Consider the following 16,030-nt stretch of genomic DNA (forward strand, 5'->3'; position numbering starts at 1 on the left):
CGGCCAAAATTTCCAATTTAGTAAATTGTTTAAAATGGCTGCCATTTTATGCCATTTTGTCCTACGAGGTTAAATTTTTTTTTAAATTGTAGCATTTTTTATTATCTTTCGATTTTATAATAAGTGGCTTACCCGTAAGTGACTCAAAACTTTAGATGTTTTTATTAATATAGCCCTTTTTACAACATCCACCCCTATCCATCCCGCTTTCATATTTTTGCAAATTCAAAATTTTTATGACGTATAAAGGGGTTTTTGGGGTCGCTGATCTCGAATTTTGCACTAGATTATCAAGAAAAAATACTAATATTTTTAGGGGGTGTACTTATTTGGGCCAATAATTCGAGATCAGCGACCCCAAAAACCTCTTTATACGTCATAAAAATTTTGAATTTGCAAAAATATGAAAGCGGGATGGATAGGGGTGGATGTTGTAAAAAGGGCTATATTAATAAAAACATCTAAAGTTTTGAGTTACTTTAGCATTTTAAACTATTTTGACCTCTTTTTAAAATCTTTTAAGATACATTTATTCCATACACCCCTTCCCCCTAACAGCGTGGGGGTTAAAACTTAAAAATTTTGCTTTAAACCATATAGACCTCTTTTAAAAATAGTTTTCTGAAGCCAAAGCAAAAAACACCCCCCAAAGCCAGTCCATACACCCCCCAAACAATTATTTCCAGAAAGTGTTAAATTTTCCGTTTTTCGCAAAAATATGGATCAAGGAGTCATTTTACGGGTAAGCCACTTATTATAAAATCGAAAGATAATAAAAAATGCTACAATTTAAAAAAAAATTTAACCTCGTAGGACAAAATGGCATAAAATGGCAGCCATTTTAAACAATTTACTAAATTGGAAATTTTGGCCGAAATATGTTACGGATTTCGCTAAAATTTTAACCGAAAGTTGTAAATAATGAAACCTACTATGGATATTAGTTTCATTAAAATCAATCAAATATTTTTCAAGTTACAGTCAAATGAACTGTTTTATCATATGTATGTATACATATATATATAACTGGGAGGGGAAGGGACTAAACCCCCCAAAAAAATATGAGGAGTAGTTCTTAATATTGACTACAAGCCTACCAAATTTGGATATCCACCGATGTCCCCTTTGGCGAATATAAAATAAAAATGATAAAATTTCTGAAAAAAATTCCATTTTTGACGCCATTTTTTTTTTTAACATGTTGCACCACTCCGGGAAAGTAAAAAATTTCAAAAAATACTTATTTTGATTTGAAAAGAAAAACCCCAAAGTTTCGCTGCTCGAAATAATAATCCATATAACAGCCTTTTTTTGCTTAGATTTACTCCAGTATAAGTAAATCAAGTTATTTTGGAACATATATCTTATTTGGATCTTATATTGTCATCAGTACACTACATAATCAAAGCTTTCTTTACCGTCTAAGGAGCTATAATAAAATTTAATTTAATCACAAGCGATATCTGCTTGACTGCTTTCCTCATTCGATTTTTAGAGTGCTTAAAATTTATTTTTTCACTTCTTTCGTGTTTTAAGTCATCCACTTACGTTTTCAAGTGGAATATAGGCTGACATTAAATCCTGTTTTAATGCCAACCCCTTTTACTTTAAATTGAAGAGAATAAAATTCGAAGTGAAAAATAATTTTCAATACTGCGCAATTGTGCAAAAGCTTTATAATAAAGAAGCGCGGATTAAAAATCATTCCTATCTCCAACTTAAAATAAGCTTCAACCTAACATTATAATGTTGAATTCACAACAAAGCCACGGGCGATGTTGTGAGCGTGATTAGACTCTGTATTTCATAATCTCTGACTTAATATAAATTGTAAAACCGCAAACTAAACTTATCATTTACTGCGGCTCGATATATTTTTGCTCTAGGCGCTTAGCTGAATAATTATTAAACTTTTTAATCGGAATAGGTATTTAAGATTATTGTTTGGGTTGGTAGAATCATCGAATGTAGCCAATATTATATCATTTAATTTTGTTAATTTTCTATTCGTCATATGTCCTAGAAATTATTTAAAAAAAACAATTGATTTTTGCTAATAAGAAAACTTTTATAAATTTTTTAACGATTGATAAAAGATATAGTAATAATATTAATTTAAATGTTTTAAAGCTCAAGTATTATTAGTTTTATGTACAATATACATTCTTAAAAATTTAGAAGAAATTTTTCAGTAACATATTTCTTTTAATTTTTATAATTACAAATAACACATTTTTTAGATTGTCCAATAAATTACTTTCTATTTAGTGTAAATAACAATAAACTACTCTCTATTTAGTGAAGACATGTAAATGGATGAAGTTATGCTAAATTTTTTTGAAAATGAGTAAATGTTTATTAACATCTACATCCACTACTCTTGTCTTCAGTTATTTTTATGTCTTTTTTTGTACTTAATAACGAAATAACATTTTAAATGGTTCAGTTCATTTACATAGTCATATCAAATTTTAGCTCCGTTTTAAAAATTGTATTGTACCCTAAGTAGTTTAAAATATAAAGCATGATTACGCCGTTGATTTTCAACGAGTTTCAGCTAGTTAATTTAAACTGAGGATATATAAATATGTAGGGTGCCCGTTAAAATGAGGTCTGCCCTAAGACAGGTTATACTAGGGCTTAGTTGTCACAAATTACAAATAAAATGTGGGTGGAAAGTAAACGATCCTCGAAATGTAGCATTTTTTTAAACTTTTTTTCAAATTTTTCACACATTCTTATTTAAAACGACGTGTTGTACAAAAACTATGATGTTTTGGGCATATTTTTATCTAATAGGTAATCAGGTAAGGACTCCTTAAGTTTCACAAATTAATAAAGTAAATAAAACTCATTGATTGGCCGTTTTTTTAATTATCTAGGTACCTACTTCATTCCAATTAACAATAGTTTTATTATTATTTTTAAATAAATAGTTATGAGTATTGAAAATGATGAACATTTCCCGCTGTCGACTTTCGTTTTGGTATATACCGACATGACATTAATATTGTTAATCTATTTATAGAAAGTTACATTCCTACCCAGATTTATTATACAAATTAGTTGCATATTAAGCTCTAATATATTCTCCGTCAAGGAGGGCATGAAATTAACAGGCATGTTGTGTAAATGGATTGAATATTCAACCCATTTATATATTTGCATTTTTTTTCTGTGAAAAAGTGCCTAAATATCAAACCACAAAGTAGAAAGTCTGTTTAAATTTTAGTAAGTACAAATTAGCAAATTTTTTTGAACCGTTTTTAGTCAAAATACTTTCATGTAAATCATATAATATTTGTTAGTTTTGACGATTTCAACGGAGCTTTTCATTTTTGAGAGTAGGACTTATGGTAAATGAGTTCATTTTATTAAAAATTAATGTTTATTATCGCTGTAAAAAAATAAATACAATTTATCAAGTTATGAAAAAAACTTAAGCGTATTTAGATAATTTACGTAACTTAAAGTATCTCTGCGCTCAAGTAAGACGGACGGTTGTATTAAATTTGGATTGTTGTTTTATGTGAAAATTTTGAATAATTTTAAGTTTTCATTAAATGACACTAACAAATAAATTAGCAGAGCAGCGCAAGGATAAATTAATGAATCTTCTCACGTTTGCTTAGAATAAAAAAACATTGCAAAACTTAACTAACAAGATATTCTTTCGCATGTTCGAATGAAGAAATCAAAGGGAGTATCAATACGTTAAGTAGAAGCTGGCCACGTTCTTCGTAAAAATGTAAGTCCAATCTGTAAAAATTAGTGCCGAGATCAAAATTAGAACTACCGATTCCTTTGTTACAAATGGCTCCAATATTGGCAAATGACACAATTCAAAATAAAAGTTGTTGTAGTGGTACAAAATTATAAATTTATCGAATTATGCAAAATCGAAAGGTTTCCCTCGTATTATCTCTTAAATTATAGACGTTTAGATGGTTGATTAATTTGTTGACGATGAAAGGAGTTAATTAATTACAATAAAATAGGGTTAAAAGAAGAATTAATTGAAATAAGATTCAATAAAATACCTGTCTCAGTAATAATTATTTTACAATATCTTGTTAATTTATTATTTATTATTGCTAATTGTATATATTAAATTTTTAGAGCAGTGCCAATATAATTTATCTTAACTTCCTTGCGAAAAATTTTTTGAAAGATTCTCAAAAAGTATAACATCTACCTTTCTTGCTCGCGCTTTATGTTAAAATTCATATATTACTTATTGCCTCAATTTATCGCTCAATCCCTGTTTTCCTTGCGAGTCAGCACTGATTTCGAAAAAATTAATATTTAATAAATAAAAATGTAAGGATTAATTAATTGTTTACCATGTATAAATATTATAAAATAGATTATTTAAGATGAAGAAGCATCTATCAAAAATTTTATATAAGTTTAGTGTAGTTATTACAAGGCTAAATATTATCTAACAGTTGTATTTTTTAATTTTAAGTATTGCCCAAACTAGAAGATAAAGTAAATAACAGAAATTTACACTCCTAGTATTTTTTTCTTGTAGCTTCAATACGAAGCATTCACATTTTAAAAAATTCACAATATTTTAAAGCTTAATTTACATTTGATCGTAAAAATAATTCGTAGTTTTAAAAGTTGAAAATATATCAGAATCGATTATCTATTTAAAAAATTTAAGATGATCGATCAGAGATATTTATTACAATTTATTCAATATATTGTTAATTGAGATTTGAGATTGACGCAATCGTAAGTCAAGTTTTTTTTTGTATTTTGGTAACAGAGTAAATGGGTAAAAAATTCTCGAATCAAAATCATATCGGCGTTGTGAGATATTAACAGCCGAAAGTCACAAAAAACTATTTTCCCCGATCACTTTCAGAGATTATTATTATAAGTATTTCAGTTCGTAAAATTCTGTACACAAAATTTTCCATTCCAATTAAGTGTGAAAGTTTATATGGTGAGTAATCCATAAAAAAATTGACATGAGGTGCTTAAGATTGAATTCCAAGTCAGATTCTTGTTTTTTTATAAGATGCTGTGTCCTTATAAAATCTTTATTTCAACCAAATCCCCTGCTACCATATAATTTATTCAATGAACATGTTAGAGTCGATAAAATTGTAGCAAAAAACTGCTTTTTGAAAAGTGAGAAAAGAATTTTTCAAATGTTAGCTACACCGAATTCCAACTCCTTCCGAGGTAGAAAAAGAAATACGCGTATCACTATTTTCCTGTCACATTTATGGAAGTAGAAGTCTTATTTTCAGTAACATTTCAATTACTAAAAACTAAATCTAAGAGTTTGTAATTTACTTTTATTATTCAATAGTTTAATATTAGTTAATTAGTTTCTGATTTCGAAATTTTTAATTTTGCAAATGTAAATCAAGCTTTCAATTAATTTTTAAACTAAACCATGAAATGTTAAAAATTATTTTCCCTATTCGTACCTAATATTAAAATATTAACACAGTCAAGATTAAAACTACGATCGCTAAAGCGTAGTTCTGTCATTATCCTTATGTCACAAAATTGAACATAATTTTGAACGATTCTTTGGTTTACTTTTTGGTGTTGATGGTGCTACATTTGGTGATGGTACTGTTGCTGTATGCGCAGACGGCGAAGAATTTTCACCAACAATATTTGAATAAACCGTACTTGAAGATGGCTGAGCTGTTCCAGCTAAACTTGATGCTCCATACAATGATTTGGTTAATCGTGCTCGAACTACTCGAGTTAACGATTTTGTTTTGATACTTTGCATACGATTACGTTGATTTGAAATTAAAGATGCAACTGCAGTTGATTTAACAGTAGCGTCGTTTGAATTGATAGCAGTATTTTGTTGATGTAACGTCGTTACTGTAAATTCTAATTCTTTTACTGCTTCCGCTTCTAAAAAATTTCGAGAATTTATGGTTTAATCTTATTTGGATTTTAGATAAAAGGTTAGCACAAGCAGATAAACAAATTTTTGGGAAAGTATTATGGGAAAAACCAAGATTCTACAAGTGAGAAATTTTAATTCCGAAAAGAAGTGTAAATGTAGCTATATAAATTTTTGCTTTAAAGCAACATGAACCATAACCTAAAGAAAAACTATTCTCATTCTAAATTAAACCCCACAGCGAAGGTTTCAAAGTCAATTAGATTAGATTTAGCGGATTTTCATTCAATTTTCAAATTTAACATGCCTTTTGTCAGGATTATAAAAAATTAATTCATGCGAAATTTCTTGCAAAGTATGTACATTCAAATCACGGATTAAAATTTATCCCTATAATGTTTCAAAAAGGGGTTGAAATTACAAGCATCGAATTTTTGTTTGTTTCAGAATGCACAAATTCTTGCGAAAGACATTTTAAAATGAACATATTATATTAGTTTAGTATCATACAGGTAAGGTTTTAGATATCCATTTAAGAAAAAATTGCGACTTTATACCGGATTCATTTTCCTCATCAATATCTATGCGAAAAAAACCATTCAAATTATTTTTATTATTTGCAGATAGTTTTGACCATTAAAAAATTTTGCTTAATAAAAGAAGTATCTAGTCACACGTTAGCGATAAGTTCAGACAATAGGAGACTGCAAATGTTATAAGCGGCATTGGCTGTGGCATCGGCGCTCCAATCCAGAGGGCTTTTTATGGTTGGTTTTGGTTGAACCAATTGTAAATTTATAGAATCGGAATCCCCAGATAAGACATTGCGTATCGATTTTTTTTTGTAAAGATTTAATTTGAAATAGATGGAAAACTAATATCTTTTAACACTTTGTCAAGTGCTGGTTTTCTGTGATACTCCATGTTTAAAGCAACAAATCGAGAAATCCATAATTTGTTTCAAAATAGAATGTTTTTCATTTATTTCATTTCAAAATAAAGCAGTGAAGTATCTTTGGATATTATCGTGCTATATCGTGTGATTAGATACGGTCTTTATGCAGAATTACAAAATTGTTAATGTTTAACCTGCTAATGTTTCAATAGGTTTGTCAATTGTGTCATGATCAATCCAAGTTAAACCCATTTCCACTTTTTCTGCTAAATCTTGCCAATTTTTACGATTTTCCAAAGTGCCTTTGTATAATGGCTCCATCCATGGAAATGTTTCTGTTAATACTTTATATAATGGCAAACATATTACATCAATAAAGCCAACTTGCATTTGTGGTAGTTCGTCTTTACGTTCTCGATCCATCATTGCCTGAAACAAAAACATTTTTACTGAGTAGTTTCAAAATTATATTTAATAGATTTAATTAAGAATACATACAACGGGTTCTTGTTTTAACTGTAATCGTTCCAAATCTCCTTGATCAAAGAATTCATCTGCCACTAATTTAGCTACACGATGTTGTACTTCCCAAGGTTTTGCTATGGCACTAACATCGCATGCTGTCATCATCATTCCACATAGTACTGTAAATAAAAAATTGCCTTCAGTTGTGTAGTATTTTTTAACTTTTTTCAAAGAATATACCTTCTTAAAAATAGATATATGGAAATTAAAAGAAAAATTGGTTTGTAAAAGTCCAAATTTGCAAAAATTCATGAAAACAAATGTCATGGTAAAACAAGAAAAAAAAAAAGAAATACATATTTGTTATCTTATCGACTCGATCAGATATGACTAATTAATTTAATAAATCCCCAATATTAGTGGATTTAGTAACTTAATTAATCCCAAGATTTAGTGATTTAATTAATGTCCAATAACGTATATTAAGGCAAAAACCGTTTTAAGCCCTTGGAAAGGTCAAAAATAATTTTTACGTACTTTCCATGTAATGCGTCGTAATATAGAGTATACATGATTTCCATAATTTAGATACCGGAAATAAGAAAGAAATAAAGATATTAACAAAATAAGCAAGGGTAAAAAATAAAGTATTTACCAAGTTTATATATATTCAGCTGATAAATACTTTTAACTTTAATAAAAATTATCTCCATTTTTAAAACTCTAAGTGAATGGTTTGAGACGGTTCTTGACCATTATCAGGGCCGTAACGAGGGTACATAGCGGTGGCATAAAGTATTTATGTTGCGACTTATATATATCGGGATTGGCTCAAACGATTTTGATGAAAATTCGTATACTGATAGTATTTAACATAAGGGTAAAGGCAAAATGGGGAAGAGTCGCCCCAGTCGTGTCATTTTGCGTTAAAGAGTCTGTATGTTTATCATTTAATTGATAAACTTTTTAAATTTATTCAAATGATAAAGTATCAAATTATTGATTTCTCTCAACATTTCCGAGCAATACATTTTTAAGGAACTCATTGTCTCCTAAATGATACTGGAATATTTTGCAAAGGAAATGAATAACCTTCAAAATCGAAATTTTGTTGATAATAAATAAAGTAAATAATACAGAGTAATACAAACAAAATTGTATTAAAATTTTAGTATTATAGAATATATTCCCTGTTCAATAAAATATATCAAAAAGTACCATTTTGGAAATTTTGAAAAACCAATAGTATGTAATTCTACTAAATTTGGGTCAGAATTTTTAAATTTGTAGTCAAAATTGACCTAGATCCAATAGTCCTGATCCTGGAATTAAGCAAATAAGTATTAGCTAGCGAATAACTGGCCTCACAGCTGAAAAGAATGACCTAAAATTAGTGGGTTGCAAAAAAAATTCCAATCAGATCGGATCAACTTTGCCTGTGTTATCAAAAAATCGAATTTTTTATCTTTATGACGTCATCAGAATCCAAAATATTTAATTCTGCTCTATCACATCCAAATTTTATCCAATTTTGATAAACCAAGTATATAATTATACTAAATTTGCGTCATAATTTTCAAATTTGTTCTCAAAATTAACCTAGTTCTAATAGGTTTCAAGAATCAGTTCTGGTCCTGGAATTAATCCTCTTATATGATGAATTCATATGGAAATATGAAACTGCTTACTTGATTTTAGGATATTTGAAATTTGAAGGGCTCTAATGCCGAAACGAATAGTTTTAGATGGTTCTGTCCGCTTGGAATTTTGATCAGATTGACAATTTTGTCCTGTATAGAGAGCATTAAGAGAGTTACAAGTTTTTTACTTACTAAATTTTTGTAAAAGCTAATTTTTTGTAGAATGGTTTATGAATCTTATATATTTAAACGAGCAATTCTTGTATATATATATATATATATATATATATATATATATATATATATATATATACATATATATATATATATATATATATATATATATATATATATATATATATATATATATTTCCAACGATCTTGGAAATGGCTCCAACGATTTTCATGAAAATGAGTATGTAGGGGTTTTTTGGGGCGATAAGTCGATCTAGCTAGGTTTCATTTATCAGAAATGTCCTTTTATCCGTCTTTTCATGAAAAATTCATCAGACATCTATTGGTGTATAACGTAGTTAATGAAATACAATGCAAATTATAACATAACAAAAAGGAGGCGTTTGAGTAGTCTAAAGTGAAAAAAATTCATCACACATCTATTGGTGTATAACGTAGTTAATGAAATACAATGCAAATTATAACATAACAAAAAGGAGGCGTTTGAGTAGTCTAAAGTGAAAAATATGACTCTTGCTGACATCTATTGGCGAATAACCGAGCAAAGCTCGGTCATCCAGATATTATATTTAAAACTAATAAAATTGATTAGATTTCAAAGAATATTTTATGGTCAATTTATTCATATATTGTAGTTATCCATATTGTTGGTTCTTAGAATATAATGTCAAAGGCAGGTTTTTCTGAACTGTTTGTAAGAAAACGCCCTTTCACAAAATTTCCGTTGTTAAAAAAGTTGGTAGGCTAAGCATAATTAAACCATACAGATTTATTATGGTTGTACTAAATAGGTATATTTAACCAATAAAACCTTAACATATTTATAGTCCTCTAAACGATACTTAATAGTTTCAACTTATTTGTTTGAGGTTTCAGTATAGCCCTGTAATTCTTATTAAGTATGTATCAAAAACAAGTATAAAAGGATTACACACCCAATTCAAACTAAACAAATAAATTAACATAAATACCCTCAATATAAAGACAATACGAATTACATGTGAACTACAATAAAAATTACATATATTCTTAATTTTATGTATCCTGAAAATACTTTTAAAAATCCTATTAACATTCAAAAGACATTAAATTACGTCTCTGGATATGTTTAGGGATAGATATTTAAGCCAATTTTGTTTTTATTACTTTAAGTATAAAATTTGCTTTTATGTTGTGTAAATAAATATATATTTTAACATTTCCACATCTTTTATTATTCCAGCCATTAAAAATATTATCGTAAAAGTATCACGAAAATTCAATTGTATACAGATGTTTTCCTATTTGTTATGTGTGATAAATAATTCTATAAATCTGTTAGAAAAAGCTCTTTTATGGATAGCTTTTTCACGTTATTGTTTTATAATAATTTTAATTGGTTGTTTTTAGAATATGAAAAACATTTAAAAAACATGATTTAGATTTTAATTTTTAGATAATGTTAAACAAGGTTGGTTTTTTTTTTGAAATTCTAAACCGGGGTTTCAAATATAAGGATAAGGAACATTGAATATGTTAAGTCAATTTTCATTATCAATACCATCATGTAATCTTCTATGTTTTTATTAAAAAAATTGGTAGTATAAACATTTGATACGACATAAATACACGATAAGAATGTTTCAGAAGTTGTAAGAACTTAAAATACAAATTTGTTGAGTCGATCCCATCTGCCCGTTGTTTGCATACAAACTGCTTCTGAGATTTCTTTTAATATCATGTTTTATTAGAAGTATCGAAGATTCAGAAAGGAAGAAAGATTGGTAGTTGTGAAAGATGTAGTTTGAATGTGAACTGAAACTATAATAAAAAGTTCAAGTACCAGCCAAAAATTATTTGAAATTAGTAGTTTTGTAGTGTTTGACTTATATAAAATCAATAATTAACAAAACATTGTTAAATAATTTAAAAAAAAAATAAAATAATGCTCTAATTTTTTTGTTTTACCATCATATATTGATAAATAACTTGAAAACTATTAAAATATTAGAAAATTGCTTTGGTTTGTAAATTGTAGAGCTTATAATAATCTGATGGTTTAGTCTGGGTTGGGAATCTCAACTTGGGAGTAAAATATGTTGTTGATTCTCACATCCATATCATATGTACAATTTTATATTGTGTTCACCGATCAGCAGGATACCGATAACACAAAACTCAAATTTCCATTAATGTTACGCCAAAAATTTATTCTTTATAATAGTTTCTTGAATAAGAGAGGACTGAATGAGATAATTGGGGAATATGATAGAAGAGCTGTTAAAAGAATAATTGAAGAGCGTGCGTTGAGTAAGTTATTGAAAGATATAAGAGCGAATGAGAGCCTTAGCTTCTTTGCAATCCTAGACCACTTTAAGCAAAGAGCTCTAAGTATCTGAATATATGTGATAGGAATGAAAGGTTTTTTGTTTGCGAACTTTAGAATGTACGGGTTTAAATGGGAAAATAAGAAAGCGGATGGTGTGAGGATACGTGTTTTGTGAAAAGCGGTAGAGATTGTACAGCATTTGATAGAGGACTGTCCAGGAACGGCAGGACCAAAAAGATCTAAACTCGCTAGACTAGAATTTCTCAGCACTTTAGACATTTTAAATATTTCCAATCCAGAGTATATTATGCCAGCAATTGCATATCTGGGACATATTTACGATACGAGCAAATCGTATCTGATCTGAACCTTTTCATGATCTCAAATGACCTTTTTCTTTTTTCAGATTTCACTTATGAGAATTTATCAATTACGTTTTTGATTTTGTAATTGTATTTTTATTTTATATGTAACTATCAATATTATAGTACAAAAAATAAGCCGGAAAATGTGGAAAAGGAAACCACTTCCAGGGGTAGTTTTAATGGGGTTGAAATTGTATTCTGTTGCTTTTTAACCTTGAATTCATGATCAGCGATTTCAAAAACCCTCGGGAGACGATTTTCGAATTGAAATATTGACTTGTTACCATTTGGAGTACTTTGGGGATGGGAAAACTACCCAAATTTCCTCAATTTTTTCTTCAATGCCAAGGTTACTGCGGCTGAAGTTCTAAGAAACACGTATACAAAAAATTTTTTAAATCGGAGCTATTCCACCACTTTTCCACATTTGATGGTATTTTCCGGCTTATTTATTGCACTATTAAATTATGAACATAAAGAGAATAATAAATAAAAAAAAAAAATGAAGTTTCGGTTTGTTGAGACCTGAGATTGCTGTACATCAAACTTTAATCAGACCACAGATTGGTCAGTAATTAACATAAAACAAAAATTGCCAAAATTTTTTATCAATCTGAAAATCTCTGTTTGACGGAAAAATAACATTACATAAAATTCGCTGATAAGACTACAAATTATTCATAAATTATTAAAACCGAAAGTCGAGTTGATGTTATTTCAATTTGAATAAAACTTGGTGTATAATTGGCATTGTTTATAAAAAGGTTCATTTGTTAACTCAATTCGTCATCATTACATACAAACAAAACTTTTACTTGTACTTGTTACATGGATGGATATAGGTAATATTTAAATTAATATCATTTATTTATATACTAACCACTATTTTAACTGTCTTGTGTTAAACAAACTTTGAATATAAATTATCTGGTAATATATTTAGTTATACATATTACACACAATAGTCGAATAAAGGAATACATAAAATAGCCATTCTTAAGGAGTCCTCAATAACAGCTCCGATTTTGATGATTTTGAACTCAAAAATATCGATTGCACTATTTAATGGTTTTTAACTTTTGGTCCGGAACCTTATTTTTTTGAAAATAAAATGTGGCCTATGTTACTTGCTGATAATATAGCAAGCTATAGGTGAAAGAATTTTTAAAATCGGTTCAGTAGTGAACTCAAATTTTTGTTTGTATATATTTTCATACAAACTTTCATCCCCTATTGCACTCTTTTAGAGGATGAATTTCGAAAAATTCTTTCTTAAGTGACACCCAAAGTATGAAATCAATATCTTCTCGAAATATCAAACTTTTATCATAAGCTTTTATTTTAGGCTGGGCGTCGATATATCAGTCGCGACATTGCCCATTCCCCCTCCAGATTATTTCACCCCTCTGAAATGTTTCTAATTTTAAATAATATACGAAAAGAATCATTTTGGAAAAAAAAGTCGTCAAAATCGGAGCTGCTATTGAGAACTCCCGAGTAAAAATATTCATTGATGCGACTATAGGGTATCTATTAATTTCGTAGATATCTTCAAACAACTGGATATAGGGTACATGTGGATTTATAAGCATTTAGTATTAGATCGGGCAATTTTAACAGAAACATCAACAGTAAAAATATCCTGGGTTAATTATTGAAAAACCCCAGTGTTGAATATTAATGCTTGTATTATATTTTATAACTGAAATTTTAAACAAAAAACATCCCCAGAAGTCCTCCTAAAATGGATCTATTTGACCCCTTAATATTAACAAATTGGTTTGGTATGAAATTAAAACCAAGAGACTCACAATTTGAAGTTACTCACAAATTTTCAACTCTCTTATATAATTTCTCGTATATCTTATTATATAATTTTGGAGATTTATAATTTTTGTGTATTCAAAAGAGCATACTTTTCAAAATTTTGTTCAAAAGTTGAATGCAATATTGAGTTGTGTAATATTTGAGTGTGTGATGTAATTGGTTTGAGTTTTTTGTATCGTCCAATTTTCTCCATTTTTTTTTGGAATTTGGTAATTAAAATCAATGGTTACATTTAAAATTTTTGACTTTGTATAGAAATATTATTGGTAAGTTTTTAATACATTTGAAAATTCCCTTTAACTGCCTTAAGTGTCTTTGTATTGCAAACATTTCTAATTTATTAAAAACAATGCAATTCCTGATAGACCGTGTTGAAGTCTATACTTATGGGACATTTTAAAAATTAACTAAGTTAACTATTTATTTCAATTCCGGGTTCGCATTTATATAAACTGCTTGAACTTTAACGTATTTAACTTATAAAGTTATAAACCCATTCTTACCTTATTGAGAATTCCAAGCTTAAGGATTAGGTACTTTTGGGATTATATTTCTCTATCGATGATATGGAAAATAACTTTTGGAAATTTCGGTATAAATTATCTACATTCATAATTAATTAATTGTGTGTAACAATTGTAGACGGGAATATTGGGATTAATTTAGGGATTTTTAATTTAATTTAGAAAATAAATTTTTGTTAACGGTTTCAGTTTTATAAAATTCTAACATTCACTAGCAAATAATATAGAATATACAATAGAAGAGCGGGAGAATGTAGAATAGAAGGTCTTATTCCCTTATATAATAAAATAAGGGGTAAGGGGTAAAATTTGTATAGAAGTGTGCCATTTTTAAAAGTTTAAAATTTTGTAAGATTGTATGCAGATTTATAAAGAACTTGGAAGTTATAAAGAATCTACCTACTAAATCAAATTCGCCGTGACTAATTTAAAGATTTATTTACCAAAAAGTAAATGACTCGGAATGGACCCATATCTACGGGATATTGCGATCTTAATCCCTATTCTTTATTGGAAGTGAAGCAAACTCTGACATTGAAAGCTAGACATTCACAATTGATAACGATTGCCAATCAATGCATAGTATAAAACAAAGTCGCTTCAATCCATCAGTTTGTCCCTAATCCATATGTATGCTTAGAGCCTTAAAACTACTCAACGGATTTTGATGCGGTATTATACATGCATAATATAGTAGAGTAAGGGATTGAAATAGGGGTTGAAATGTGCTTCAAAAACTTAAAAATTTGTGCATCAATGAAGCTAAAATATTTTTGCAAGAATAAAATACAAGAAATATCCGAAAAATTTATATTCTTTGATTCTCTCGAACGGTTTCGCACCAAATTTACAATATATTTTGAGAAGAAATCATCTTAAATAAAGATACAAATGTTTAATTTTAATTTTTAATCATATAAATATTATTTCCAAACTAATTAAATGAACAAACTGGCGTTTGCATAAAGTACCAATATTACCGTTCGGTTTATTTAAATATTTGTCTAACTGTGTGGTTTCAGTGAAGATTTTAATTAAAATTATTGAGTTCATAAACCGAAAATTAAAATTAGTTTAAACGGTGAATTATTAGTTAGACCCGTGTCAAACTCACAACTGGCATAATATCATCTACATATCATAAAATATAGGAAGGTAAAAACTAAAAATATAATTTTAAATATTAAAATCTACAGAATAACTGACCAGGAATATAATCGCATATTCAACAGTTGTGACCATAGGCGGATTTTCGATGGAGGCCCACTTAAGCAGAGAATTTTATTAGTCGTAAATCTATCTAGGGACCCTCAATGGGAGTACTTTGACCAGAAACTCTTCTCCTTCGTTCAACTTTTCTTAATTTACTCACTCTTTTTCGTCCTCGTAAATCTACTTAGGACCAAACACGGGAGTCCTAAGATAGAATGTTTTTTTAAATGTGAAAATAATATAAGCTATAATTTATTTTGATGGAGGTCCATAGGCGGCCACCTAAGGCTGCCTAACTGATAAATGTGGCACTGAGTATCATTGATAATAAAATAATATGGCACCTTAAGCGTTCCATTTGCAAAGAATGTTTTATTTGCACTAGTAGATATAGATAGATTGTTTTGAGAACTGCTTTTGTTTTCAAAATATTATTGGTCTCATTATTTAAAAAAAAATAATTAAAAAATTCAGAAAAAAGTTTATTAGTCCAGATTTTGATCGATGTTTAAGTATCATAAAAATGAAGTACTCACATTCTTTTTTATCTTCACTCTGCCAGTCGAACTCTCCATTATCAATTAGCTCCAAAAATTTATTTTTCTTCTTAAAGTACATAGCCAAATCTGTGGATAAGATGGCAGTCTCAACAATTTTCATCACTTTCTTATAATCATCCGGCGATAATGCCTAAAAAACATTCGTATTAATT

General features: G+C 28.5%; 1 protein-coding gene across 1 annotated transcript in view; it reads right to left on the reverse strand.

The window, feature by feature from the left end:
- Window positions 1-5,441: 5,441 nt before the first annotated feature.
- The window catches only part of LOC123302642 (cGMP-specific 3',5'-cyclic phosphodiesterase-like), a 121,134-nt gene continuing 110,545 nt past the window's right edge, over window positions 5,442-16,030 (reverse strand). Inside the window, exons 9-12 of the mRNA XM_044885681.1 lie at window positions 15,855-16,008; window positions 7,281-7,426; window positions 6,977-7,211; window positions 5,442-5,895 (exon numbers count right to left, since the gene is read on the reverse strand). Of these exons, the coding sequence (XP_044741616.1) occupies window positions 5,522-5,895; window positions 6,977-7,211; window positions 7,281-7,426; window positions 15,855-16,008 (909 nt within the window). The 3' untranslated portion in view covers window positions 5,442-5,521. The remainder of the gene's footprint in view (window positions 5,896-6,976; window positions 7,212-7,280; window positions 7,427-15,854; window positions 16,009-16,030) is intronic.

Source organism: Chrysoperla carnea, chromosome 1 (genome assembly GCF_905475395.1).
Source record: "Chrysoperla carnea chromosome 1, inChrCarn1.1, whole genome shotgun sequence".
NCBI lineage: Eukaryota > Metazoa > Arthropoda > Insecta > Neuroptera > Chrysopidae > Chrysoperla > Chrysoperla carnea.